Here is a 27479-nt window from a genome sequence, read left to right on the forward strand (position 1 = left end):
TGATTTGATGCTGGCAGATGCCTGTAATAAAAAAAATGGAATAAAGAGATATTGAAGAAAGGAGTGTTTACTTTAATGTGTCTTCATGTAGGTGATGGGAAGACCAGACATACCCCGCTTTTTGAGACAGTGAGTACTTTGTGATTTACTGAAGAGCAGCAACAGGCGAAAGCCCTCAGGCAATTGTACCTACCCAGAGCTTTACTCACCATTTTGTAGCTTGCCATGTAAACTTTGCTAAGACACATCTGCTGGAAGCAGATGATCATCACTTTACATACCTCCTCACTGCCAAAACCAGTGCCAATAAACCAAACCTTGAACTCTCCTGCTCTCCCTCATTTTCTCAGACATCAGCCTTCCCTTTGCCTAACTCACTGCTAGATTCCATGCTGATCATTCTCCACACTGTCTGGAAGCATTCACCATGTTTTGTGTTTCTGAATGATGTGCCAGTACTGTCAGGGTGCAAGACAAGAATGGCTGCTGCTTCCCTTCCATGGGAAAGAACCAACAGCAGATACTCTGTTGTTGTTCATTATGATGCAGCAGTTGGGGGAAACCACACACAAAATTGGCAAAAAAACAGCCACAGTTTGATGGGATGAAACTTCAACATGGCTAGAAAACAAAGAGAAATCATTTTTCCTTTGTTGTGTTTCATCTATTAAAAAACAAAACAAAACAAAACAAAACAAACCCTACTTTAAGGCTGTAATCTTTCAGGTGTGCCATATAACCTGCACTGTGTAACTGACTTCATTAGGCAGCATTACACTCTGCTGTTTGGGGTATCACAGTGCCCTCCCGCAGATGGGTCTCGAACCCAAGGATTTAGCTTCCAAAAGTGGTTTTCTGAACTGCCTAACACAAGTGACAGAATCATAGGGGAAACAACAATGGGCTGTTATCAATGAGTGCTTTTGTAACAAAATCAAAAGGCACACTGGAAGTCCATACCAAATCTTCAGGAATTTTAATAAAACACTGTAAATACATGTGCATGATACACATAAGACAACATTATTTTTAAGAAGGATGATTTGAGCTGCCAACTGTATTTCTTTAGAAATTTTAGTACACGTGTATCTTCCAAAATAGCAAATCTGACACAGCGAAGAAAGGAGCCTCCTGTTCTTATTTAAAGTGGGATTAATTAAAAAAGAAAAGAGAATTGCTTCAAAATCTGGAGATTTAAAATTATAAACATGTTATGGGAAGATGACAGCTGGGGATTTAGGTTGGAAAGTTCATATGTAAAGTCTTATAAATCAAAGTAGACCTTGTCTATAATCTACAAGTTACGGTGAGGCAAGGCCGTTGTGCATGGACCACAGGTATCTCCAGCCACTGCTGTTTGCCCAGATGCCATTTTCACCTCGTGTAGACTACCAACAACATTCAATATGTCCCAAAACAGAAAATGTGCAGGAAAATAATTAGCTGTGACTCTTGAGCAGATGTAGCACAAGTGCTTCATCCTCTGCCAGAGAGAGCCCGGTATCCAGCGGCATAAAGGGATCCTCCTCTTGGTCGAATTTTGCCTTCTTTCTTTTCTGTGGCATTTCTCCTGCTGCTATACTGTCATTGTGGCTTCTTCTCTTTCTTCCACTCTTCTCCTCAAGTTCTCTACAGAAAAAAAATCAATTACTCTTTTTTTAACAGCTGTGGTAATCAATATCATCATGTAATCAAACAATTCATTTTAAACAAGGCAAATTTATGTCAAGATAAGAGCAAACAAAATTACAATCCAGAAGAGTAAAGCAACAGAAGCTGATGAACTCCGCATGCCTAAATTAGAACTGCTCTCAGACCGAGGTGGTGCTGAATGCTCTGCCATCTTAATTGATTACAGTATATCAAGATATTGCTATCAGCCTTATCCAATATTTACCGCCTTATACAGCGACAGACAACTTGACAAAACTGATTTAGTGATGTGTCAGTGGACCCTGACATGTGTTCAGGATTGCCTATAATAAATCTGTAACCACAAGAAAAATATGAGAATTGTCATTTCATTGGCAAATCCTACCCTTACTTAACGCAGTTTTGATTTGAGTCCATCTCATTCAAGCCCCCCTTTCCCATTTTTTTTTCAAGAATAAGCCCTTGGAAGCTATTAACCACCTCCTTGCCACATGAGGAAGAGACAGACCCAAACCCAGTTCCTGTCCCTGGTGAATTCTTGTTCCTTCCGCTGCTTTTGCTAAGATTGGAATGAATTGGCATTTGCAGCCTTCAATCTGGACCAAACAGCTGTGTATGCTTAACAACTGCCACTTCTGTCACAAGGCCAAATGACAGCAGCAACAGGAAAGCCCAAGCACAAAGCTTTCACTGAAAGACAGAACTGCAGAGGTTGGAGAGAAACTTCTGGAGATCATTAAGTCCAAGCCCCGCTTAATCAGGTTCCCTACAGTACGTTCAGCTCCTTGCACCCCGCACTCCGGACAGAGCTGGGCCCTGAGTGCAGCTGCCGTGCACCCTGGTTGCCCCACTTTATCACAGTGGAGGAGGAGCACCTGGTGGCCATGCAGCGGGCTGCTCCTGCTCTCTGTCCCACCTGCTGCCAACCGAGGAGATGCCAGCTCCTGCTCAACCATCACAACTCAGAAACAAGAGGCAAAATCTGTGAGAAACACCTTCCATTCCCACTGCTGAAACAAACAATCCAGCCCACATTCACATGGCTCTTTCCCTTCCGAACCAGAAAAAACAGAGTAATGCAGCAGCTGAGGACGATGCGTTTGAATACTTCTCCTGAAATCGGGGCATTCCAAAGGATTTCACAACCTGTCATTTTTGAGCTGTCATTTGCACGGGGGTGGCTTTTCAATGCTCGCTACCGATGTTTATTTTCCTCCTTTGCTGGCACAAGGACAGTTTTCTCACTCTGCTTAAGATGCTCCATAAGTACAAAGCCTACCTGGAGAGTATACAAAAAGACCCTCAAGCACTGCTTCCAAGTGGCCACTGTGCGTTTGGGATTATGTCCTCTTTGGTCAGAACAGATTATGGTGGTCTGCTTTAAAAGCAGTAATGCTGAAGCTCCATTAGGTAAAAGCAATCCTAGACTGTTTGCAAAAGAGCCAATTATTTCCAGCATTTGAATCAACTCTGAAGCCTGCTTTGCATTCCTAATTGACTAATGCTTCATCTAGGACACCAGTTCAAAACAGCTCAGAAATTAAAGCAACGCAGAAATTTCACAAGTTATAAAACAGACTTTAAACACCGAAAAGCATTTCGCTTTGGAGTTCAGATGTTTGCAAGGTGTCAAACTGAAACAATAAAACACATCCAAAAGTAACTATGAAGCTTCTGATTTTTTTTCCACCAACAAAAGCGCAGTGACAAGGATTTTCACTGTAAGCTTTGAGGCAGATTGTGCTGAGTCAAGCTCTTTCTTGTTATTATTGAGGGTTCATGGTGCTGGATTAATACTGCATCCTAAATTTGTATCTACACATCAGCAGCGGGACTATTTTCACACTAATTTAACCCCTACCAGGCTGTAAACTCAAGAAGTGAATAAGGAGGGATGTGCAACTCAGGAAAATGGCAGAGAAGCCACAGAGTGATGAAGAGAGCTGTAGGGTCGTGCTTTCATGATGCACAAAAAAACAGAAGCAAGACAGTGATAAAAGACACTTAGAAGAAGCAGCAGAGCACAGCAGCACAGGTGACGTACTATTAAGAAGCTCACAATTTGGAGACATGAGATGAAGGACTGGGCTGTGCCAGCTGGGAGCTGGACGGTGTGGAGAGGGGCTGGGAGCTGCTCTGGTTTGGCAGTCAGACAGAGCTCTGAAGAAGGGTGAAAGTTGCTACTTGAAAAAAGATGCTGGGAAATAACCAGGAGAGATGTCTGCCATCATGGCAACAAGCTGCATCCCATATCCATTCAGTGCTTCTCCCTATCTCTTCAGACAGGAAGCCCATTGGATGAGGTGTGAGCAGTAATTCTCAGGTGCATATGTAAAAGGTGTAGGTTGGTCAAAGCACCTATACAGGCACTCGTGCACTTGTCAAATTCATGCACTTGTTATCCAATGAATTCCTTCGTGGACCTCCTTCAGGGCTGCCAGCCCACATTGCAGAGCTGATCTTTTATCACTGGTCACTCTCCACAGCCGTAAATGGCCCTTTCTCCTCAAATACCCACACACTGATGCACTACCAGCTGACGTCCACTAACAGCCAGAATAAAATCAAGTAATTCTGAAGTGAGTTATTTTCTACCATAAAAATGTAGTTAGCAAATCCACAATTCAGATCCAGACCAAAACCAATGTCTCTTTGTCTCCTATTTACAACACTTACCAAGTGGCACGTACAGCTGGATTACAATTCCTTTCCTCCACCATCTGGTGCAATTTAGCTTTTCATTGCTGCAGCAGCCTGAGCTGTCCACATGGGCTGAGGCTCCCAATGGAAAGATTTACTGAGCTGTGTTTACAGAGCCAGGAGGTACCAAGAGCTGATTTGTAAACACAGACAGTAATTTCTGTGGTCGCCATTTGCACAGCTGTAACAACAAAGGTAGGTACTGTCCTCTGACAGGTAACCTGTTATTACGCAAGCACTAAAAGCACACCTGATGAATCCAGCTCCTGAAATGAATATCAGCATAAATGAATGGCACCTAGACAACAGGGATCTATCTGCTTGCAGCTCAGACCCTGACAGCAACACACCAGGGAACTCTCTTAGTTTAACTACTAACAAATAATTGTGCCCAAGTGTGTTTTGAGGTCATACTGAGGGGAAAAATAGCTTTTTATTCCTGGCATTCAACTTGCACCTGGACATCAGATTAGATGGATGGACCACTCTCTGGATAAGGAATTGGCTGGAGGTCAGTGGCTCAATGTCCAAGTAGAAACCAATGACGAGTGGCATTCCTTGGGGATTGGTGCTGGGAGCAGTGCTGTTGTTATAACACCTTTGTAGGCAGCATGGACAGTGGGATCGAGTGCACCTTGAGCAAGTTTGCAGATGACACCAAGCTGAGTGGTGCAGCTGACATGCTAGAGGAAACTGATGCTATCCAGAGACCTGGACAGGCTTGAGAGGTGGGTCCACATCAACCTCAAGAAGATCACCAAGGCCAAGTGCAAGGCCCTGTGCCTGGACTGGGGCAATCCCAAGAACAGATACAGGTTGGGTGGGAAACAGCTTGAGAGCAGCCCTAATGAGAAGGATCTGGGAGTTTCAGCTGATGAAAGATTTAACATGAGCCAGCAATGTGTGCTTGAAGCCCAGAGGGCCAACCGTACCCTGGGTTCCATCAAGAGAAGAGTGACCAGCAGGGTGAGGGAGATGACTGCCCCTCTACTCTGCTTTCAAGAGACCCCACCCAGGGTACTGCATCCAGTTCTGGGGTATAAACTCAAATTGCTCTTCTTTGATCACAGAACCACAGAATGACCTGGGTTTGAAAGGACCTTAAGGATCATGAAGCTCCAACCCGCATTCCTGGCAGGGCCACCAAACTTCCACGTTTGATCAGGTTGCCCAGGGCCCCATCCAACTGGCCTTGAACACCTCCAAGGACGGGGCATCCACAACCTCCCTGGGCAGCCTGTTCCAGGACCTCACCACTCTCCTAGTAAAGAACTTCCCTCTAACATTCAACTTAAAACTATTTCCTCTTGTCCTGCTATTATCAGCCCTTTCAAAGAGTTTACTCCCCTCCTGATTATAGGTTCCCTTCAGGTACTGAAAGGCTGCAATGAGGTCACTCTACAGCCTTCTTTTCTCCAGGCTGATCCACCGAGTGGAAACTCCAGTGGTCTGGGGCTGGATTATTGTGCTGTATTATGAGCAGCAATGCAATGCCCATGACAGCAATGGGCAAGACAAGGGCTGGTACAGACTCAACCATCCAATTTGAATCCACTGCCACCTGTCTACAAGAGCTTCTGGAAAGTAAAGGAGACCACAGAGCAGAAGCAAGACATTGATGATTTGCTCTGGGTGCTTTTTCCTATCAGATTCTGCATGCTTTCCATGCAGTAATAAAAAATAATAAGCACACTGTCTTGCTGGTCTGATTTTGGTTTGAGTATTTTTTCTTGTTTCAGATTGCAGTACTTCAGCTCCAAGGCAGACTCAGCCCGTCTTTTGCTTTTAGTACAATTACACTGGTATTTCATTACAAATAGATTAATCTTCCTTTTTCCTGCAATTGTTTTTTGTTTTTTGTTTTTTTGTTTTTGTTTTTTTTTAAATCTAGTTTGAGTGGTTTTGATTTACATCATTGGAATGGCTAGTAAAGGGAATTACACTGTGCAATATATTTTCATTACCATTTCTCTGTACTGTAGCATTCTTACAGCAAAGAAGAAAGAAGCTGCATTGGGCTTTGTGGAAGGGACTGCAGTAATTAATCTTCATTAGGATTGCTGCCATGGCCTTGTGAATTAAAATTTATTACGTGGAAGGAAGTTTGTGGCACAACATGTTTGATTAGCAAAATGCCAATATTTAAGAGATAAATTATTGCTAACTTTTCTAAACTGTATTTTATTAACAGATTCATTCATTATTCACATATGCTTCTTCAGGAAAGAATCTGCGTCTGCTGTGTTACAGTATGGGACCTCAACTCATGGCCTGCAGTTTGGTGTCCAGGGCAGCTTGTTTTCAAGTGCTGGTAAACCTCAACTGCAAAGCAAGCTCTGATGAATGACAACTGAAGCAGAGCTGGTCTAGAGAGCTTGGAGTTGCTGTTGTTTAATCAGTGGCAATGTGGCTGTGTGCCTCATGTTAAATGGCTGATTCAAAACCACAGACACCTTGCAGAGCAGAGCTTACCCAGATCTTGAATCATAGAGTCACAGAATGGTTTGGGTTGGAAGGCACCTGTAAGGTGATCTAGTTCCAACCCCCTTACTACATGCACGGACACCTCTCTCTAGTCCAGGTTGTTCACAGCCCCATCCAGCCTGGCCTTAAACACCTCCAGGGAGCGGGCATCCACAACCTCTCTGGGCAACCTGTTCCAGTGCATCTAAATCACAGTAAAGAATTTCTTCCTACCATCCTCCAGTCTAAATCTACCCTTTGGTAAATGGTTTCAAACCATTTTCTCTCATCCTGTCACTTACAAAAAGTCCCCCCCCAACTTTCCTTAGGCCCCCTTCATGTACTGGAAGGCAATAAGGTCCCCCAGAGACTTCTTTTCTCCAGGCTGAAGAGCCCCAGCTCTCTCAGCCTGCCCTCACAGAGGAGGTCCTCCAACACTTCTTTTGGACAATTAATTTTCCTCTTACTTATCACTGCAATTATTTTCTAGAACAATTGCTCCCTATTTTATTTCTTAATACATCTCTTGTCAAAATTAGGTGTTCAAGAAACATGTAGATGTTATATTGTTGTCAGGAAAGCGTCATCTACATGGTCCATCTTTCAACAGCCCAAACAGACATCAGAAGATGTCAAATCCAGGATGGGTGTGGTAAGACAGTCCAGCCAAGATTGTCAAAATGCTCCATGGTCTTCAAGCTGGCATTACCATGTTGCAAGAGAAAGGTTGCCTTCTGCTCTGACCTGACTCTGGAAGATCAAGCCTTCAGCCTAGTCAGCACCATAATGTAGCAGTCAGAGCTGATCCAGGTTCCAAGATATCCACAGAGATCAGCCCTTTCCTATCCCAAAAGACAGTGCACATCACTTTAACCACTTAGGGTTGAGTTTTGAATCACATCTCTTCACCATTAAAGATGCGATACAGGAAACTGCCATCTTCAGCCATTTATTGGTTCAACAGGTCCTGACAAACCTGCATACGGTGCTCTTTCTGTTCCTGTATGAGTATTCATGGGACCCACTTGGCACAAACTCTGTGATATTGCAGTATCACCAGTACTGGTTCCAGTGCACTGAAAGGGATATTCAACTCTGTAAACAGTTTTCTGGTCATAGTAATCTACTGATTTGTGTGGATGAGTAAGTTGAGATGCTCTTCATTTTGTGGTGTGACAGCTGTGCATGGCCATCTAGAATGTGGCTTGTCTTTCACATCACTGTCACCACAGCTGAAACGTACCACCCACCACCTCACCACGTTAACATCCAGTGTTTGGTCTCCGTAAACATTCAGCAAGCATCAATGAATGTCAGACGGGGGCCATTTTTTCAGCAGAATGCAGTTCCACATCTTTGCTTCATATGGTCTTTCACATCAGATGCCATTTTGTCAGCCTGTCCCTCTGCTGCCATCTGTCACATGGCAACAAAACAATGGAATATTGGCAGACAGGCTCAATCTCTACTGCCATACCACCAGCATCTGCCTCTGATGTCGTGGGCAACATAATAAGGTGGCACTGCTTTTGGAGCAGCCCTTGTACGTAAAGTAGCTACCACAACCAGGACAAATAAAACCCAGCCTTCAAGATAAATGATACTGTGCCATGCTCAAGGCTAAATCCGTAACTTAAAAAAGAAGTAAATTCCATTACTAAAACCCTCCTAGATTTTAAGTTATCTTTTAAATAAATGGACACATCGTAGCATGGAAAATGTTCTGTCATTACGCTTCATTCCAAAATAACCTCCAAACATGGTGCAAACAACACACATAAGGTACATTTAGTAAAGTAAACCTGATAAGACTTAATACATGGTAGAAAAATAATCCATCTCAGCTCATGTGGGATCACACACAGAGAATACATTTTGTTCTCAAAATTACTCTTTCCATCCACGGAGGTTAGTCTTGAATGTAATTCTGGGATAAACAAAACGCTGTAGACCTTTCCAAGAAAATGTTCCCCACAAAGGTAATTCAGGTCAGGACAAAACCAATAGAATGACTATACTGCACCTACATGGTGTCAAGAACATGTGTGTAAACTTGACATACCAAAAAATATAACATAAATAAACCCACAACAAATTCAGTTACCAAGGAAATGCTGCCTAGTGGACAGTGCACTTGGCCCTCGGGGTGCCTGAGTTTTATTTCCATATCTGTGTCATTATTGTATTGTATTTGTAATACATTATTGCTTAATTTAACTTCTTTTTTCCCGTTTAACATGCACGGTCTTTTTCATTCTACTTCATAGGAAGGGGAAATGACCAAGACCTTCTTTCTGTGAGCTGACATTAGGATTCCAGAGGGCGAATTCAACAGTTGATTCCAAAAAATGACGCACTGCCAAGAATCTGCCCAACTATATCAGTGTTTATTCTTAAAATATAACAAATCTTGAGTCTAGCTGACATCCTTGGGGAAGGGACTAATTTGAAAAGGGATGCATGAATACCTTATAAAAGAAAGAGCTCCCCAAGTAAACTGTTACTTAATGATACTGAAAGTAAACTAGGCAACCCCTCCTCCTTTTTGGCTGACTGCCCTCATAACTTCTTCAAAATACTTATTAAACAGCTCCGTTACAAAACACAGTTTTGTTCAGACAGCCTTTCCCAGCTAAGGCAATCAGATGAAGCATGAAGATGCTAGATCTCGTTTATGAAATGCAGAAATACCTTTTTCCTATGCTAGGTATGAAACAACTTATGAGTAACCAGGAAATGCCTGAGGTAACGAAGTGAATAATAGGTAATGTTTAGACATCAGGTTTCCTACGCTTGGTTGCTGATCAATCCTTCCCACCAGAGCACTAGTACATCTGCTTAATGGATTCCAGGAATCTGCCCTTCAGAAGCAACACAATAATAAGCAAGTACTGCTTAATGGCCAACCTCTTGCCAAAGCTCTGTTTCAGAGCTTTCCAATAAACTTATTCTATTCTTCTTCCAAGAAACAAACTATCAATGACCACCTCTTATCTCACAATATCCTCTCCACTATTTTATATTTATTTATTTTTATCTGGAGTAAAGCATTACTACTGAAGTCAGCTCAGAATTTGCTCTCAAAGGCAAAGCAACAAGAACGAGAACCACTGCAAGTCCCATTAGAATCCTGAAATACTTCTCCTGGCTCCCTTATTAATTTTCTACATAAACCAAAATTCCTAAATATACTGTTGTTCTACTCCATGTCAGCTCATGTCAGCACATAGATGGTCCAAACCCCACAGAATGGGGTTCCACAGCATCTTCCAGCTGAAATCACTGTCTTACTTCCAGATATTACTCATCAGAGCCTCGTGTATTAAGAAGACAGTATTAACCGTATTTCTGAAATTATCTGGGGGAAGCTGAGAATACAATTTCATTATATCCACCGGATTCTGCTCCAAGCAATATAAAAATACCGCTAGAGAATGCATTCATCAAGTATGGACAGATACATTTAAACTCTCATAACATGTGAAAAGCAATCTACAAATCCTCTTATACGAACCTCCTCAATAAACGCTGAATCTTAAACCTCATTACAGGAAAATATTTTAACAAATTATGCTTCTTCCTCCCAGCAAAAGCTAATGGGCAGTGTCAAGATGTCAGAAATACAGTAGGAACTGGAAGAACCTTGTTAAGCATTGGTTTCTTGTTTTCTGCCCATTTTTAGAAAGCTATTTTAATGTTTTACACTCAGCTTTCTCATTCATTCTACAAGGAGTACAGATACTGAATCAAGTCCAGGGAAGTGAAAGCACAGAAGGAACTACAATTCAGTTAGTTAACCTCTTTCACTCCTTGCACACACAAAAAAGAACTATTTACTGCTCAGGAAATCCACTACCCACCCCCGTCAGTTCTACTGATGAACACACTGGTGGTGAAGGATCTACAGGGGTTACAGTCACCAGCTGCTTACTTAACTTAGGGTAATCCAGTCTGCTAATCTACGTCCCAGCACAGTATCTCCACAACATGCACTCATACTAGGGCTAGCAACAGTAAGTAGTTGCTAATATATCTGATTCAGATGTAAAAACTAAGATTTCTAAACCTAGACCTCTAGAAGAAGGCAAAATAAAGATCTACACTCTCACTTAACAGCAATAAGTGTCAATAACATGCTTCTGAGTTCTGTAATACATGAGGCTCTTTGTGAGAAACACACAAATTGACTTGTTGCTGTGAAGCCAATGACAAAAACCATACAGGTCTTCACTCAGTATCTTTCTCATAAAGTTTCACAAAATGAAATAATAGCTTTAACATAGATTTTTCTTCAGTATCCACCCCAACAAACTCACAGTATTAAGTAGTGGAAACAACAGGATAACTAAAATGAGTTCCTAACATATAAACACATCAGTTTATAAAAAACATGAACATTTCAAAATCAGCGTGGAAGATATGTACATACCCAGAGCTGTCTTCACTTTCCGTATCTTGTTCTTCATCAGAATCTTTGTATTTATCAGGATCTGGAAGAGTACTTGGATCAAACTCATCTTCACTTCCACTGTGTGCAAGAACAGCCACCGTTTCCCCTTCAGCCTGCCAGGTAACAAACGGAGAGTTATAAAACACATCCACAACCCCATTAACAGAGACACTATAACAAAATCCATTCACTACACATTATGGACATCACTAGTATACCAGGAAAATGGAATAATTTCAGTTGTCATCAGTGCTCTTCCTTCAAGACTATTAAAGGCTGAAGAATATTATTCAAAACGAAGCTCAAGGATTTACATTCAAATTCTACTTTCATATTAAATCTACAAAATCTCAAAGACTTTGGCAGCATCTTATCAACAGTCATCTCTACTGTCCCACAGAAAACCTGTCAAAGAGATGTGAGCTTGAGGACACATTGAAGAGGCTCCCTCCAAGAACCCCCCCTTCTCCCCTTTCTGGGGCTCAGCTCCGTCTTGCATCCCTTCTTCGGATGGCAAGTTTCCTCGGGGGTGTGGGAATGCCTCACTAATTCCTTACTGAAAAAGGCAGGAGATGCCACTTTATAATGGTCTTGGATGATAAAATAAACCTGACTGCACTGCAAGTACAGGCTCTGCTGCACGTGGTCCTGAGCTAATGGCATCACTTCTGTAAATGTTACTACTGTGAATGGGCACTAACAAAGCCGACAGTTCGGAGGGCTCACGCAAGTGCACATGCACACACAGACAAAAAGTTTACAGGCAATTCTAATTGACACAGATCTGAGACTCACCCATTCTTACAGCGAAAAGCAAAAATAACCCCACAAAAACAAAAAACCCCAATGAAACTATAATTAAATACATCACTATCTTTTGTTTACATTTCTAAATGATTTCCCCACAGCTGAATTTTCAAAGCAGCACTCATTGAAATGATACTTTATTCTGTGAATAACTCCACATAATTAAACATGTAAAGTTAAATACTGTTCTCATTTTTCACTATTTCCATCCATCTCCAGGCCACGGTTTTAAAGAACACTGTTCTCAAGTGCATATTTCTAATCACAGTAAGCACAAACAAAACCCACATTAATTTCCCCCCTTTTTTTTAATATTGGCATATTTGGTAAGAGAAAGGAAATGAGCTGGCGAGGGGTAAGATTAGTCACCGCTGCAAGGGCCTGTCCAACAACACCTCTACATGCATTAAAAGCAAGAAGAAAGGGCTAAAAGCCAGATTTGCTGTTAAAAGGAAAAAGAAAAAACATGAAACAGGCATCTTGCTCTCCACTGTTACAAGTAAAGGTAATTGCGCAGCTGGGTGTATGAAATCACTACGGATATCATCAGACTCAGCAGCACTGTGAACTACCTGCAGTAACACAGGCGCTGACTGAAAAGCTTCCTGATTAGCAGGAGCTTCAGGTACAACAGTTCACAACCAAATGTAAGAAAACAACACATTTTTTCACCTTGCAACAATATCCTCCATTTCACCTCTTAGAACATCAAAGAGGAGCACAACTAACCCCACAGAATGCTGTTCTGAAGGTTACTTTTTGCCTAAAGAATTTCTCTATTTGAAAAGTGTTCTGCATTAAATTAGAGCTATTTCTATTTCTTTGAAATGTTCAATATTTGCTCGTGACTTGAGCCGCTGCATCTGTTCTTTCAATAGAATTTGTGCTCACAAAATACATATTAAGAAAAAGCAGAAGAGAAACATTATTCAAAGCTGTGATATGAAATAAAATAATCTTAACATATACATGGGACACCATGCAACAGAAAGCCAACCTTTATGGGCAGTCATCTTTTAAGACTGCTCTTAACACACACTTTCTCAACAACACCAGCAAAATGTTAGTATTGCATCAGTTCTTAAGTTCTGTCTGGAGCAATGAGGACAGACTGAGAGAGCTGGGGCTGTTCAGCCTCAAGCAGAGAAGGCTCTGGGGGACCTTATAGCAGCCTTCCAGTACCTGAAGGAGGCCTGCAGGAAAGCTGGGAGGGATTTTCTATGAGGGCATGTAGCAACAGTGCAAGGGGAAATGGTTTTAAACTGGAAGAAGGTAGACTTAGACTAGATATTAGGAAGAAATTCTGGGTTAGGGGTTCAGGCTATTAAAAACAGTCCCTAAGGCAATCAGTTGAATAGAGAGAAAGAGATGGTGAGGGCGGTGAGACACTGGAACACGTTGCCCAGTGAGGCTGTGGATGCCCCCTCCATGGAGGCATTCAAGGCCAGGCTGGATGGTGCTGTGAGCAACCTGGTCTAGAGGGAGGTGTCCCTGCCCATAGCGGGCAGTTGGAACTAGATGATATTAAACCCAAACCATTCTATCATGAAAATATTCTATGACACATGCACATGTAAAACAAACACTAACAGAGCAAACTTTCCCTTTCGTTATGCTTTCATATCATACCAGCAAAAATGTTGCAGAGATGTATTCAAAGTAATGCTTACTATTACAAAAGAAATAATTGGCAAAGATGCCTCTAATTCATCAAGAATCACGAGGTCGTATTTCTTACGAGCACTGCCTGTTACATATTCATTAAAATATTTGTAAGTCCCTGAAATTGTTAAGAACTTGAACATGAACATTTATCATCCACAGCTGAACAACAGAAACTCATTATTTTTCACTCTATATTCAAATTTTTATCAACCAGTCAGGAAGAAGAAATCTTGTGACTTCACATTACTCACCACGACAACGGGAGGAAAAAATGTCAAATCACAGCACAAGGCAACACCTGTAAAAACTCTTCAGATAAAACTTACAAATAGGATGCAATTTAGAGAATTGCAATTGGATCCTTCCTAGAGCAAGCACTATCAAAGACAACACGAACTGAAGAACAGATTTGTACCGTCAGTAATTTACGTCTAAGGTTAGGTGACAATTTGCTTTGCAGAATGATTTATTACAAAGTTCTACTGTGGACAGAAACCTATTCAGTCATCAAATCGGGTTAGTCAGAAAAACAGGATTCGGTGGCCCTTGCCTTGCTATTTTCATTCAGCCACAGGGTAACTAGCTATCTTGTACCATGCCAGACGGGCTGGCCCCTTCTATTAGCAGTTTACTAGAAGTACATATAAACTTTATGTGAAAACTTCCAGTTTTAATATGGCACTGAGGTGGAAACATCTCTGTATTCACACAGTCTCCCTATGAGACATTTCTTGTTGCAAGACAACACTACAGAAAAAATTCAGCAAAGCTTCTATGCAGGAATATGGAAGATGTGGATACCTCAAGGCCATCAATACAATGCACCAGACTCACTTCAAGCATTTTGGAAGGATGTATAAGGTGACAAAGCAAACAGGGCAGGTTCCTCTAGAGCTGCTGCCCTGCTTCAAGACATGGTACCTCCTACACAACATCCAGCTGTTATTATTACAAGACACAGTGGCAACTGAGTTTCTTTGTAGAGAAAGCTGAATACATGAAGATCAGGCAGCTCTGTTAGGAGGGCTGAGCAAAGAATAAAATGAATTAATGCAACTTTTTAAGGAAACAGACACTCAAGGGATTACGATTTTCTGAACAGCAGAGTGATGTCTTCTTTCTGCCACCCATGAGGTATTCAAGTCAGAACTACCCACTGCTGTGGGATAAAAATGGAAAGCTGAAAAACATGCTGTGATAATCTGTGGGTGCACAGATGATGTTGCTTTATCCAAGACATAAATTACACAGTGCATTTATTGAGGTATTTAGTTTATAATTAATTTAATAGGTTTTTTTTTTTTTTTTTAATCTATCTATCTATCTATCTATCTATCTAATTAAATTATTTGGAGTTAACACAGAGGTTTTTTGTAGGGCCTCCTTTAAGCCATCTCTTTCTCTGCATTCAACTGATTGTCTTAGGGACTGTTTTTAATAGCCTGAACCCCTAACCCAGAACACGGTGTCCCATGGGATGTGTGGTTGCTCTGGTATTGCACCATCTATACTGCCCAAAGGAATACAGCTATTCTGATAGTTCACAAACAGAAATACAGTCTTTGATGTAGCTGGAGTGTTTGATCCAACAGTCACTTTGAAGACCAAGACCAAAGCCACAGATGATACTGGAAACTGACTGGGAGCCAGCGGAGCAAATCAAGAGCAGATCTGACCTAGAAGGAGTTGCTTAAACTACTCTAAAATGGAGCAACCACACAGACCGCTGGTTAATGATCCCCAATAGTCTTCCAAACCTAAACTGAATGACAACAGCTCTAACTGGAGGTGATGAGCACCCAAAGCACCACTTCCACAGAGACAAGGGTCTGGTGTAAGATCACAGAATCACAGAATTACCCGGGTTGGAAGGGACCTCAAGGATCATGTAGTTCCAACCCCTCTGCCTGGCAGGGCCACCAAACATACACCTTTACTAGATCAGGTTGCCCAGGGCCCTGTCCAACCTGGTCTTGAACACCTCCAAGGACGGGGCATCCACAACCTCCCTGGGCAGCCTGTTCCAGGACCTAACCACCCTTCTAGTAAAGAACTTTCCCCTAACATCCAACCTAAATCTTCCCTCCTTCAACTTAAAACCATTTCCCCTAGTCCTGCTATTATCAGCCCTTTTTTCTTAAAAGTTTAAGGGGGAAAACTGTGACCGAGTCAAGTGAACTTTTTCTTACTTTTACTACGTCAATGTTGAACACTGATTCTAACAGGCAATCTGTCCTTTTCAATATTGGTTTAGCAAATCCTTCTAGCCTAGTTTGCTCTTGTGGGTAATCAGGAAGCAGTATACAGAAGGGTAGAAAGAGCAGAGAACAGGTCATTGTTGCTTTCTGGTCACACCAGCCTAGTGTGAAGCACATGACAGAAAGGAGATGTTATGAACAGAATGAGTGGCCAAATTCCATGGGAATGGACAGAAAGGCTGGTAACCAAAAACCAGAGAAATCGAGCCTGCAGGTTAGTCAAGAAGACATAAGCATGAATACTACAATGATGGAACTTGCATTCCCACAGTTTGGAAGGAGTATCCCTCCCTCCTCTGGAAGAACTATCAGTCTTGTGTTTTAGGAGAAAAGACAGACAAGTCTTAGCTTCATCTACAAAGTGCTCACCCTTCCCAACCATTGGCAGTCACACCAAGGTTCAGTTTCATCTAGTTGTTATTTCTTAAAAGCAATCTGACATCTTGATAAATAAAAGAAGAAAAATAGCACAGCTTAGCCACAGGCACGGCTGAGAACTGATGTAAACACAAAAATCAAAGAAATTTCCATACATCCACTTCTGACTTTTTGATATAGTAAAGCTTCTGCAGTGATCACAGTAATCAATACACATTCTATCTGTAAACTTGGTCTCTGTGAAGTACCGGTATTTCATATCAGAGTTAACAGTTACATAACAAATGCAGATGGAGAAGGAAGATCTGTTTAATTCACAACCACAGACTCATCAGTGTCAAAATGAGATGCTGAGATTTTCTGAATCTACACAAAGACTGTTTTTTGTTTCATTGTGCTTGCTCTTATCTTTATTTGAATTATAATGTAACGGTTCTGTCTCAAAATTGGACGTTATGCTTTTAAGTTATTACCTGCTCCAAGGAAGCCCATGTAGAATCCTTACAGTAAATACAACATTTTTCACGCTGTTATCAGCCACAGCTACCAACATGATTTAACAAAAGGGCAAATTACTACAGTTCACGTGTGAAAGCTCAGGATAAAACAGCAATACAGTTTAACACAGTTCATGCTACAGACATGAAAATGCAACTTAAAAGATATCTAGTTATTACGTTGATAGCACTGGAACTAAGATACAGTGTGGAATATATTAAATCTTGACAAACAATAGGGTTAAACTACTGCTTATATTGCTGATTTTAGAGATTGATCGCACCTTTGCTCCACAGAAGCTCAAGCTAATAGTTCCCGTATAATGAAATACAGCCAGGAGCACACAGTTGTTTTAGATATCACAGAGGATCAAAACTACAATCCACAGTACCATAAACAAAATCTGAATTAACACAGCAGTAGCTTAATCTTTGTGTAAGTACACAGGATCCAGTGTCTGTCACACCAGCAGCTGGACAGAGATGCCACCACCACACTAAGTCCTTGTCTGAAAGAAAGCTGGTGTAAAACATTTGATAACACGAAAGCCTCAAAATGGAAACACGCTAAACTAATTCTGTTCCAAAATCTTTCTAATGCTAAGTGGTCAGGTATCATTTTGCTTGCAAGTTGCAAGTATTAAAGGAATAAACAGGGAGGCAGGGGGCAATTATTTGTTGTGCCATAGAGATAAAAAAAATTAAGTCTGGGAAAATTCAGTGTGCCAATATACATGTCCAAAAGTCTAAGGTCCTCTCAAATAAACAAGAAAATCACAGTGCAGAACACAGTTTTTAAACTTATATTCTCCACATATAACTCTTGCATCCTTATATTCCTCCCCCTACTTTCAAGCACACAGCAGCCACAGCTGTCAGCTCAAACACAGAAAAGTGCTTCTCCAAAGTAGTCTCTGTGCTCAAACACTTCAATACAGCAGCCTTCTCCAGGGAGCCTCAACATACACCCACAGAGACAGTCCCTACACAAGGGAATTCTCTTTGCATCACTTTCTGGCTTTTTTGAATGAGACAGAAGAAACTGCATCCTCTTGTCACGCAGCAGAAGGATGCCAGAGCCACAAAGACATCACAGCAGGGACTGAAAGCAAAGACCGTTCTGGGTTTGGCAGCTGCTTTATCTTTCTAAAATAGACGGGTTACCAGCAGCAGTGGTACAAAAGAATCTGAATGGAAACCTTGTATGCAACATAATTCTGTAAACTGGTTCGTTTTGCACTTCTCCTTCAAACAAAGGATTTGCATTCAGTGAACGAGAAACTGAAGAATATTTGCAGCATGAGCTGGGTAACATTTTGTATGACAGGACTTTCATGTCTTCAACATCCTGGTTAAGTCACGTAACACCTGTACAAAATATGTATGTAAAACTGTATGTTTTAAGGGAAAAATCTGAATTAAATTCACTTCTTGCCATGAAATTTGTTTTTAACTACTGGTGCTTTTGCAGACAGAACCGAGGAAAAGAATGACAGAAGCACTGCTGTTTACAGCACTCACTCGGTTGCTTGCTGTGAGAACAAGAAATTGTCTGCCTTCAGGACCTATTCAACACGAGCAGCAGTTTCACATTTGTTCAAACACACAAAGAAGTATCCTGTAAGTGACACTGGCAGCACTGATGCTGTAGACCCATTTATTATTAATTCTGTTGCTGTTGAATCCATGTCCTCATGGATTGCAACCTTACCTTGCAAAAGAAGACAACTTGTTGGCAGGGCATAAGGGTTGAGCGGAAGACAAGGGAGAACAGACAACCACAGTTTGATGACAAACAAGGAAGCAAGCGGGCTGGGGAACATTATGGCACTAGGCACACAGCAGAAGGACGCCTGCCCATCCCTATTCCCACAGGTATTGCTGCAAAGGAGACCTTGAAGAAGCTTTGAGGTCTCACAGCCAACCATGGACAGCTTAGTTAAGTGAGAGAAAAAAACAAGAATAAAAATCAAGGTGGTGCTGGAAAACTAAGCAAGCAGGCAGGAAGTGGTGAGAACTCTTCATACCATTTGATGGTTGATGGCCATGATGGATCCTGAAAGTTAAGCGCTGCAGAGATACAGGAAGAGAGGTGATTTTGCTGCAGCATTTTGAACAGCTACTAATGAAATAAAAAGGCATTCAAAAGCAAAGTGGAGATGACACTATAGCAGCCGTGACAGAAAATGATAATACCCCTTGATAACAACATGTAGACAAATAGGAAAGTTATGTCTTTGAAATGTCAAGCAAGAATGAGAAAGATACCTACAAGGCAAGGTCTGCAATATATCCTTCTATATTTATACAAGGCAATGTCTTTCAGCTACTTGAAAAAAAATAAACAATTTTCAGGTCTAAAACAAACCCAAACAACTTTAAAAAGCAGAAATAAAAATAATAATAAAAAGAGAAGTTAAGAATAATTTCTGAGAGTTACTGTCACTTGAGATAACGTATAACAATGTATAACAGCATGTGTGCAACAGAGCTGGAGAAAGGTAGAAGAGAGAGAAGACAGAACGATTCTCCTCCTGAAAAGAGAGCGAATGACTTGTCATTTGAGGAAAATAAAGGGGCATGGTTTAGCAATGGACCTGTATTGTTAGCCGAATGGTTAAGCTTAATCTTGAAGGTCTTTTCCAATCTCAATGATTCTGTGACAAAGGTACAGCCTGAAGTGAAAGTTGCCCATAGGCTCAGTGATCATGAAAGAAGATACTAAGATTGAACATTTTTCCTTGAGAATTGCCTAGCCCATGAAACCTAAGTGAAACAGACTACTTTTTTCATTTGGACAGAAAAACAGAGCTGAAGCAGAGACTGCGCTGAGATTCATCAGTACACACATGGATTTGTATTCATGGATAAAGCATTAGGAGTTTGCATGGGCTCAGGAAGCAGGTAGATACATTACAGTAAGAAAAATAAATCAAGCGATATTAAGTGTCACTGTGCTGTGCCTTTCTCCTTGAAAGTCCAAATCTCTACAGCCAGAGAGCATAACAAGTGTTCCCGGAATAACATTTTGGTTTTAGTAATTGAAATACAAGCAGCATAAAAAAAGAGAGGGCAGAAGATCTGGCACCTATCTGTAGGTACAATTAGTGTATGAAGGACTTCTGCTCCCTCGAAGCCCCCACCAATACAGAGTATCAGCCTCAAACATGCCATAGCCATGCAAGTCACCTTTTATCCTAGAGATGCTAAGGATGCAGCCAGGACACTGCAGTTTTCAGCTAAGGACATCTTATCCCTTACAGCTGCTCATTTGTTGGCTTGTTCGTTTCAACAACATCTGAAAAATCTTTATATTCCATAAATAATGCATTCTATCCATAACAAAAGGATACAGTACATGGTATGATTGATTACCTTGGCATTTAGCTCTTGTGAGAATAGCTTTTGTGAAACATGGCTCTATTGGTTCCCAGAAAATTACATTTTGGCAAAACTGTCTGAGCTATCAAACGTAGGTATGGCTAGACATAATGTTATTAATACTGCGCAAACTATAACTTCTTAAACTACACCAAAACAACATCATCTGTTGTCAGAGTGGGTGGATCAATTTACATCAGTAATTTAAATCACTAACTACAATCCCAATTAAAACTGGCGAAGATTTAATTCACACAGTCGCATACACAAGTAATAAATTCTCCCTTTGTTTTTCTTTTCAGTGCTTTGAGATAATGTCTTTTATATTGGCTTTTACATGAAAATTTGCACTATTTTTTGCTATCTGAAGTCTCTGTTTTCCTTTTTTCCCCTTCCTTCTGCCCAGTGACATAAGCAAACAATAAGAGGCAGCACCTATTTGCTGAATGATAACTAATAATAGCTATTACTGAAGCAGATTTTAAATAACTTTTAATTAAAATATGTATAAAATAACATTATAAAATATGTTCCATAGTGTGTGAATATTATTTAAAAGCCATTACTACTCAATATTATAAGTCATACCATTCTCAATACAACAAAAAATTGGTAGAAACATTAAGTTTATCCAAGGAAGTGCTATATTTTAGAATAACATTTAGCAATGTATACATTCTCTCTGTTGCTAAAAATAAAGTGCACTGCTGATCATCCTGTCCAAGATGATTTTGATGCAGTTAACAGCCTCACATCTAATTTTTATTCTGAGACTGAAAGATGATACAGAATGAACTGAAGAATAAACACAGATACGCAGTTCCTCAAATACTGGTATGTTTTTCAACCCTTAACTACTCTTTGAACTAAACGTATCAAGAATACCTAAGGAAGACACGGCTATTTCAGAGCCAGGGAAGTATACAACTTACTGTGAAAACATGGTTCACTTTTTCACATCATCGAACTATTCTTTAGCTCACATCACTTTCTGAAACTGTATTAGTAACTTCAGTTCTTGAATTGTGTTAGATTACTTCTGTAGATTTACATAAAATGGTCTTCATTATCTTAATTTAACCCATTTGTCTTTTAACTTCTCAAGCAGTATGTACACAATTTAATTTAAAATACGTATTTAAACAACTACTTTTGTCTTTATACTGAACTTCTGGTTTTCAACCATTATGTTCTTAATTTTAATACACATTTGAAGTAATGGTGGTTTGGTTTTTTCCTCCTCTTTCTCCCAAACACTTGCAAAATATATACAAAATGTCAAGGAGAGGGAAAATGAGGACAAATGTTAGTCACACTGACTTAAATCACAGCATGCTTAAAAAGGTGTCGGAGAAAGTAATTTTAGCCTAACTCTACTGCTTATTATGAAATCCAGTGTACACAGCTCACTTGCTCTACTCACTTCTTGGTGTTATGTAATCTTCTTGCAATGATGATTTGCCATACATAAGTAAATCCTGGAAGCAGAAACAGCAAACTGGAAACAAGACCTACTGCTTTGAGTATAGACTTATTATCAGTTCTCATTAACTTATTAGCCACAGAAACGTAAGTGTGAGATTTTATTACCCAGATGGACTTTCATCAGGGAAAGAATTCAGTACAGCTCTATGACACACCTTCTGTATAGGTCACATTATGTAAACCACCATCTCTACTACAAATCAAGAATAATGCATTAAAAAGCACGAGCCTGACACGCTACATAATATTCATGAGTTCATACAAGTTTTATTCTGCAAAGTTTAAGATTTAAATCTTCAACCTCCAGAATGTTTGCTTTAATTATGGTTTTCAGATTTGCCACAAGATGGCCAAAGACAAGAACAAGCTGAACTGCTCTAATGGTAACTTCTCGAGACTGACAGCGACTGAAGGCTCCATTAATCTCAGTGCACTGATAATTTCAAAACCCTCCGAAAAATACAGTTAAGTGCTCTCTTACAGCAGGTTCCAAGCAAAATCCAATCAATGCACCTGCTCCATAAATCTGTCTCTCTTGGCTTCCTAGATGGAATATTTTTAATTCTCACACAGAAGCCTCTCAAGTGTGCACTGCAGCGCAGCTGTGTCAGCAGAAGACATGCAGGACTTGCAGTAGAGCAGGGCTGGTGGCCACTGCCTCCCTCACCTTCCACAATGAACAAGCTGCAGTTGAATCATCCTTACCTTCATTTCCAAAGACTTCGGTAACAAGGATCCCACAGCCTCACAAAAAGACTTACACTGCTATTCAGGTAACCACACCACAGGAACATATTTTCTAGTGTCTATACTGAATTTCCCTGTCAGAAACCTGTTACTTTTTGCACCAACCTGAGAACAGATTGCACATTTACTATTCAAGTTTTTGAAATATTGCCTCAATTTCTCTCCTCTATGATCATGCCAAGTAACATGCAGCCTATCAGCCTGCGTACAGCATGCAAGAAAACTTTTTTTGGCCTGCTGAAAATTGAGATGCAGAGCCACTGCTTGTCCTGTTTCTAGAGCAAAAAGACTCAGCAAGGCTACTTTCTGAATGGGTCTCCAGTCAAGAAGGATTCATATGCCGTCTGGTTTTATTCCCAACCAGCAGAAAAACATTTACAGACTGACCAGTCTGAGAAGAATTCTGAACAAAATCAAATCAGTCACAACTGTAACATTTGGTTGCTGCACCATACATTCTGCAAGCAGATCCAGGAGCCAGGTTACCTGCAAGTTCTGGAGATCATGGCTTTATCCCAAAATATAAACAGTAATCCATATAATGCACTAAGACTGTAGGTGGGTACTTCAACAAACTGAAATTTGCACCAGGGCAAGTTTAGGTTGGATATTAGGAAGAACTTCTTTACAGAAAGGGTAGTTAGGTACTGGAATAGGCTGCCCAGGGAGGTGGTTGAATCGCCATCCCTGGTTGTGTTTAAGAGCCGTTTGGATGTGGTGCTCAGGGATATGATTTAGTGTAGGGTTTTTAGAGTTAGGGTACTGGTTAGGCTGCGGTTGGCCTTGATGGTCTTCAAGGTCTTTTCCAACCTGGGTAATTCTATGATTTTATGAAATTTGTAGGTATGTTCTATCATTGGCAGAAATAAATGGCCACTTTCTCCAACACCTGCCATATGATGTCTTGGACTTGCGTAACGCCTTCTGTTCTTGACCTAATACTTAAAAACAAAGATAAAAGTAATCCAGTTTTGGCTTAGAATGTTTTTTCATTTGTTATATTAAACAAAGGTAAACAAACAAAAAACCAAATGCAACTTTTAAACAGTGCTAAGCATAAATGCAATTTTAAAGACGTATTATTATTGCTCCTTCTGAGAAATGGTAGAACCAAAGTGCCCAGTCCACTTTACATAAGTCACACATCTCTGCACTGGGAATACTTAATCTTGAGAACTCACTTTCTGGCTTTCTTCATGACTATTACTGTTTGCAAAAGGCAAGTTTAGGATTTCAGCTTTATGGAGTCACTGAAATTATTTCTGCCTCAACAGGGCCACCTGAACATAAAATCCAGTCGTGGTTTGATTGTACCTACATTACTTATCTCTTCCTGCACCTCACATAAACGTGTTATGCTTCCTTTTTAAATTCTTGTACTTCCACAAAATTTTGAGGGTAAAATGTAATGACCTGTATCAACTAAATAAATCATTTGTTATATCACATTCTACTTGGCATTCAATATTATCACAGAGAACATTTGCTAGAGGTACTGTTAAGTGAAATTCCTTGTTACATTATGCATGACTCCCCAAAGCACTGAGTACAAAATATCCATCATGAAATTCAGAATATATAACTAAAATTAGAAGGAAGTACATTCAGACCTATGATCACCATTCTGACATCTCCAGTTACAAGTTTTAATTAAACACACTTTTTGCACTATGTCTATTTTTATTAAGTAGGCACACTATCATGCTTTATACACTATGCATAACTAAAAAGAGATTCAAAAAAGTTATTTGTAAATGCCTTTTATTACAGTGTCATCCTAATTCAAGGCATTGTTCCATAACCTCTTCACAACCACAATGAAACAGTAACATCACTGAATATAAAGCAGCACCTCTCTCAGGGCATCAACCACCACACTGGTAAGTTATTTTAGCACCCGGAGTAATATTTCCCATGCAGACAAGTTGATAGATGAGGTCTTTGGATGACACATAGCATGGTTTACTATTTTTGTCAGGAAGTAAATTATCAAAAAATGAAAACAAAGAGATTTCCTAACTGCTCAGATGCATCAGAGTATCCCTCACATCCCCAGATTCCTGTCCTCTGGCACTGGGGACCTCCCATCACTAAGAAGTAGTGCTTTCACTCTCTGAGTATTTTCCCACATAATAATCACATTTAATAATTTCTACAGCTCGCTGTTATTTGATAAATACAAAGATCTATCCAGATGGGACTCTGAACATCTCATTTTCCTCAGAAGCTCATCTCCCAGAGCAAAGGTGGCAGAACTTCATTGAGAGCAGCTCAGAAAGCACAGAATGGAGGAAGTACCATGGAAAGGTGGATGCCCTGCAGCCACAGCAGGGAGAAATCCTTTCAGCAGACCAATCCTCCTGTGATCCCAGACCTTCCTGGTGTAGCTATTGAGTCCCTTAGATATACCAAAAATCCATTTGATCCAAGCATAGTCAACTATACCTCAGACTGGCATCCAGAACATGGAGTGCTAACTGAGCTTTACACGCCATGTTAGCTTGTACAGACACACACACTGAAAATGGCTGTAACCTTCACTAGACAGGAATTACATTTGCTCAGGATCTCAGCTTTCTGAGCTCAAAGAAGCATTCAAACTGTAAGAAAGTGAAGCAAGTTTATCAGCTGCTCTCCCTCCATAGAAATAAACTATTTCAAGTGAGTCGCAAGCAAGAAACAATATTAGATACCGTACCCTTCTGCTCTGCCCTTGTGAGGCCCAATTTGCAGGACGGCACCCAGTCCAGGGGGCCCCAGCACAAGGAGGACATGGAGGTGGTGGAGCAGGTTCAGAGGAGGGCCACAAAGATGAACACTTCCCTCAAGAAGAAAGGTTGAGGGAGTTGGACTTGTTCAGCCTGGAGAAGAAAAGGTTCTCCACCTCACTGTGGTCTTCCAGTATTTAAAGGAAGCTTATAAGCAGGAGAAGGATTGACTTTTCACAGCCTGACAGTGATAGTGCAAGGGGAAATGGATTTAAACCAAAAGAGGAGAGATTTAGGTTAGATGTCAGGAGGAAATTCTTTACTCAGAGAGTGGTGAGGCACTGGCACAGCCGCTCAGAGAGCTGTGGGTGCCCCATCCCTGGAGGTACTCAAGGGCAGGCTGGATGGGGCAGCCCTATCATGGGGTGGCAATCAGTCCATGGCAGGGGTTGGCACTGTGTGGGCTTTTAAGGTCCCTTCAACCCGAGCATTCTATGGTTACCTAAAGGCAGTATATCTTAAACAACAAAGGAAGCCCAGCTTAAAGGATTCAGCCATTTGAGATTCTAAATATCTACCTGGACTATAAACTAAGACCTGTGATGCAAGAGAAGAGTTCTTAACATTACAACACTTTTCCCCATAGCAATCCTTGAAGAATGATTTTCTCCCAAGTTTATTCCCTCTATATTTGTCAAGCAATTGTCCTTAATAGAGCCTCTTACTACAGCATTCAGGTTTTCATCTGGATAAACACCTCTCCAACACAGCCCAAACTAAAGTTCCTGGTAATCAGCCTATTTATACTCACAAATCCTAGAATTTTCTCTTTGATCCCAATCACATGCACAAACAGACTTACTGGCTAACCAACATTAAATAGAAGCCAAAAGTAACTCTTCTGGAAAAACACCTATATTAGAAGAACAAAAAGCTATTTTCCTGCTGGAGACAGAACTACTTGGTATTCAGGCAAAGAAACCAACACGTTCTGATTTATCTGAGCAACTTTACTCCATTTCCTGGAAATCAGACAGCTAGAATACATCATCTCCTAATGTTTCAGTATTATTATCTTCAAACTGTGCTTTCTCTTTTCTTTACCTCCAAAGTAATCTCTATCACCAGAAAATTCTGATTTTTCATGTGTTTTTCCTCTTTTTTTTTCTCCGACTGGCTGGAAAGCAGAGGCTGTGAACAGCCACATATTGGTGCAAAGAATTCCCAGCACTTTCATGTGCTCCAAGAAGCATCTCATAAAGATCACAGTCAGACAAAATATGAAGCACTTGTTAAAAGTTTTAGAGACATTTAGATTTTGCGCAGAAAATAAGCTGTAAGATAAGTCTTTTCATAGTATTTCTTCACTATTCCGTTCCTATGACAAATTTCTACATGTTGATGAAATGCTGTTTGCAAGGGATAAGAATAAATAAGAGGATGTAAAATGCCTTAAAGATGTGTGAGGATAATGTGAGAATTAACACTTAAATAATTAGTAACAGAATGAAATCAAACACTGAAAACCTATTTTCCTTCTAGCTTTGTTCATGCCTTATTACTAACATGCTGAATTCATTTTGTTAGAGGTTGACTTGGTTATTTCTCCTGACCTTTTTTATTTTGATAGGGCTTGTGCAATGCACAGAGCAGTCATCCTCTTTTTGTTAAAGAACGCTGAATTATACTCCATAGCTTTTAAGAATGAGAAGTGAACAACAGTAAACCCCTTGCATTCTAAATAAAGCCACTGACTGCAAGACATAGAGGAACTACTGCACCAAAATGTTTGTGCTGCCGCACCATTGACACCTCTGAATTGGAACAAATGCGGCTCATTAAACTGAAGCAGAATAAAGACAAAACTGAAATGGAGATTTTCCAAAGTGCACAACTTGCAAAGACATTATTTACGAATTTTATCTACTTTTCAACACAGGTAGAACGGCAAGAAGCAATGGACTGCACAACCTCTAATAAGGCAGAAGAGGTTTCAAGTATTCAGTCCTCAATCTGTGATTACTTGAAAAGGTGAAAGACTTAAACAAGTGGTCTAAAGACACATGATCATGCCACAGATCGCCAGAACTGGCATTTTTGAGAAAAGGCAAAGGGAAAAAGGCACATTCCTATGGAGTAGCTGAAAGCAGTTAATTCTGGAACCCTCCCAAAGTGGAGTATGTTGACTTTCTTTTTTTAAATCATATCGCAAACTTGGGTGCAGTTGAAGTGTTATCCAATTTTCAAATCCCTGCGCTTTACTGATATTGTGATTTAAAAGGATATT

General features: G+C 40.5%; 1 protein-coding gene across 1 annotated transcript in view; it reads right to left on the reverse strand.

Moving 5' to 3' along the window:
• Window positions 1-953: 953 nt before the first annotated feature.
• DDX10 (DEAD-box helicase 10) overlaps window positions 954-27479 on the reverse strand; it is a 146231-nt gene continuing 119705 nt past the window's right edge. The window contains exons 17-18 of the mRNA XM_032442171.2: window positions 11246-11379; window positions 954-1629 (exon numbers count right to left, since the gene is read on the reverse strand). Of these exons, the coding sequence (XP_032298062.2) occupies window positions 1440-1629; window positions 11246-11379 (324 nt within the window). The 3' untranslated portion in view covers window positions 954-1439. The remainder of the gene's footprint in view (window positions 1630-11245; window positions 11380-27479) is intronic.

Source organism: Coturnix japonica, chromosome 1 (genome assembly GCF_054131305.1).
Source record: "Coturnix japonica strain WE chromosome 1, WE-NBRP24, whole genome shotgun sequence".
Lineage (NCBI taxonomy): Eukaryota > Metazoa > Chordata > Aves > Galliformes > Phasianidae > Coturnix > Coturnix japonica.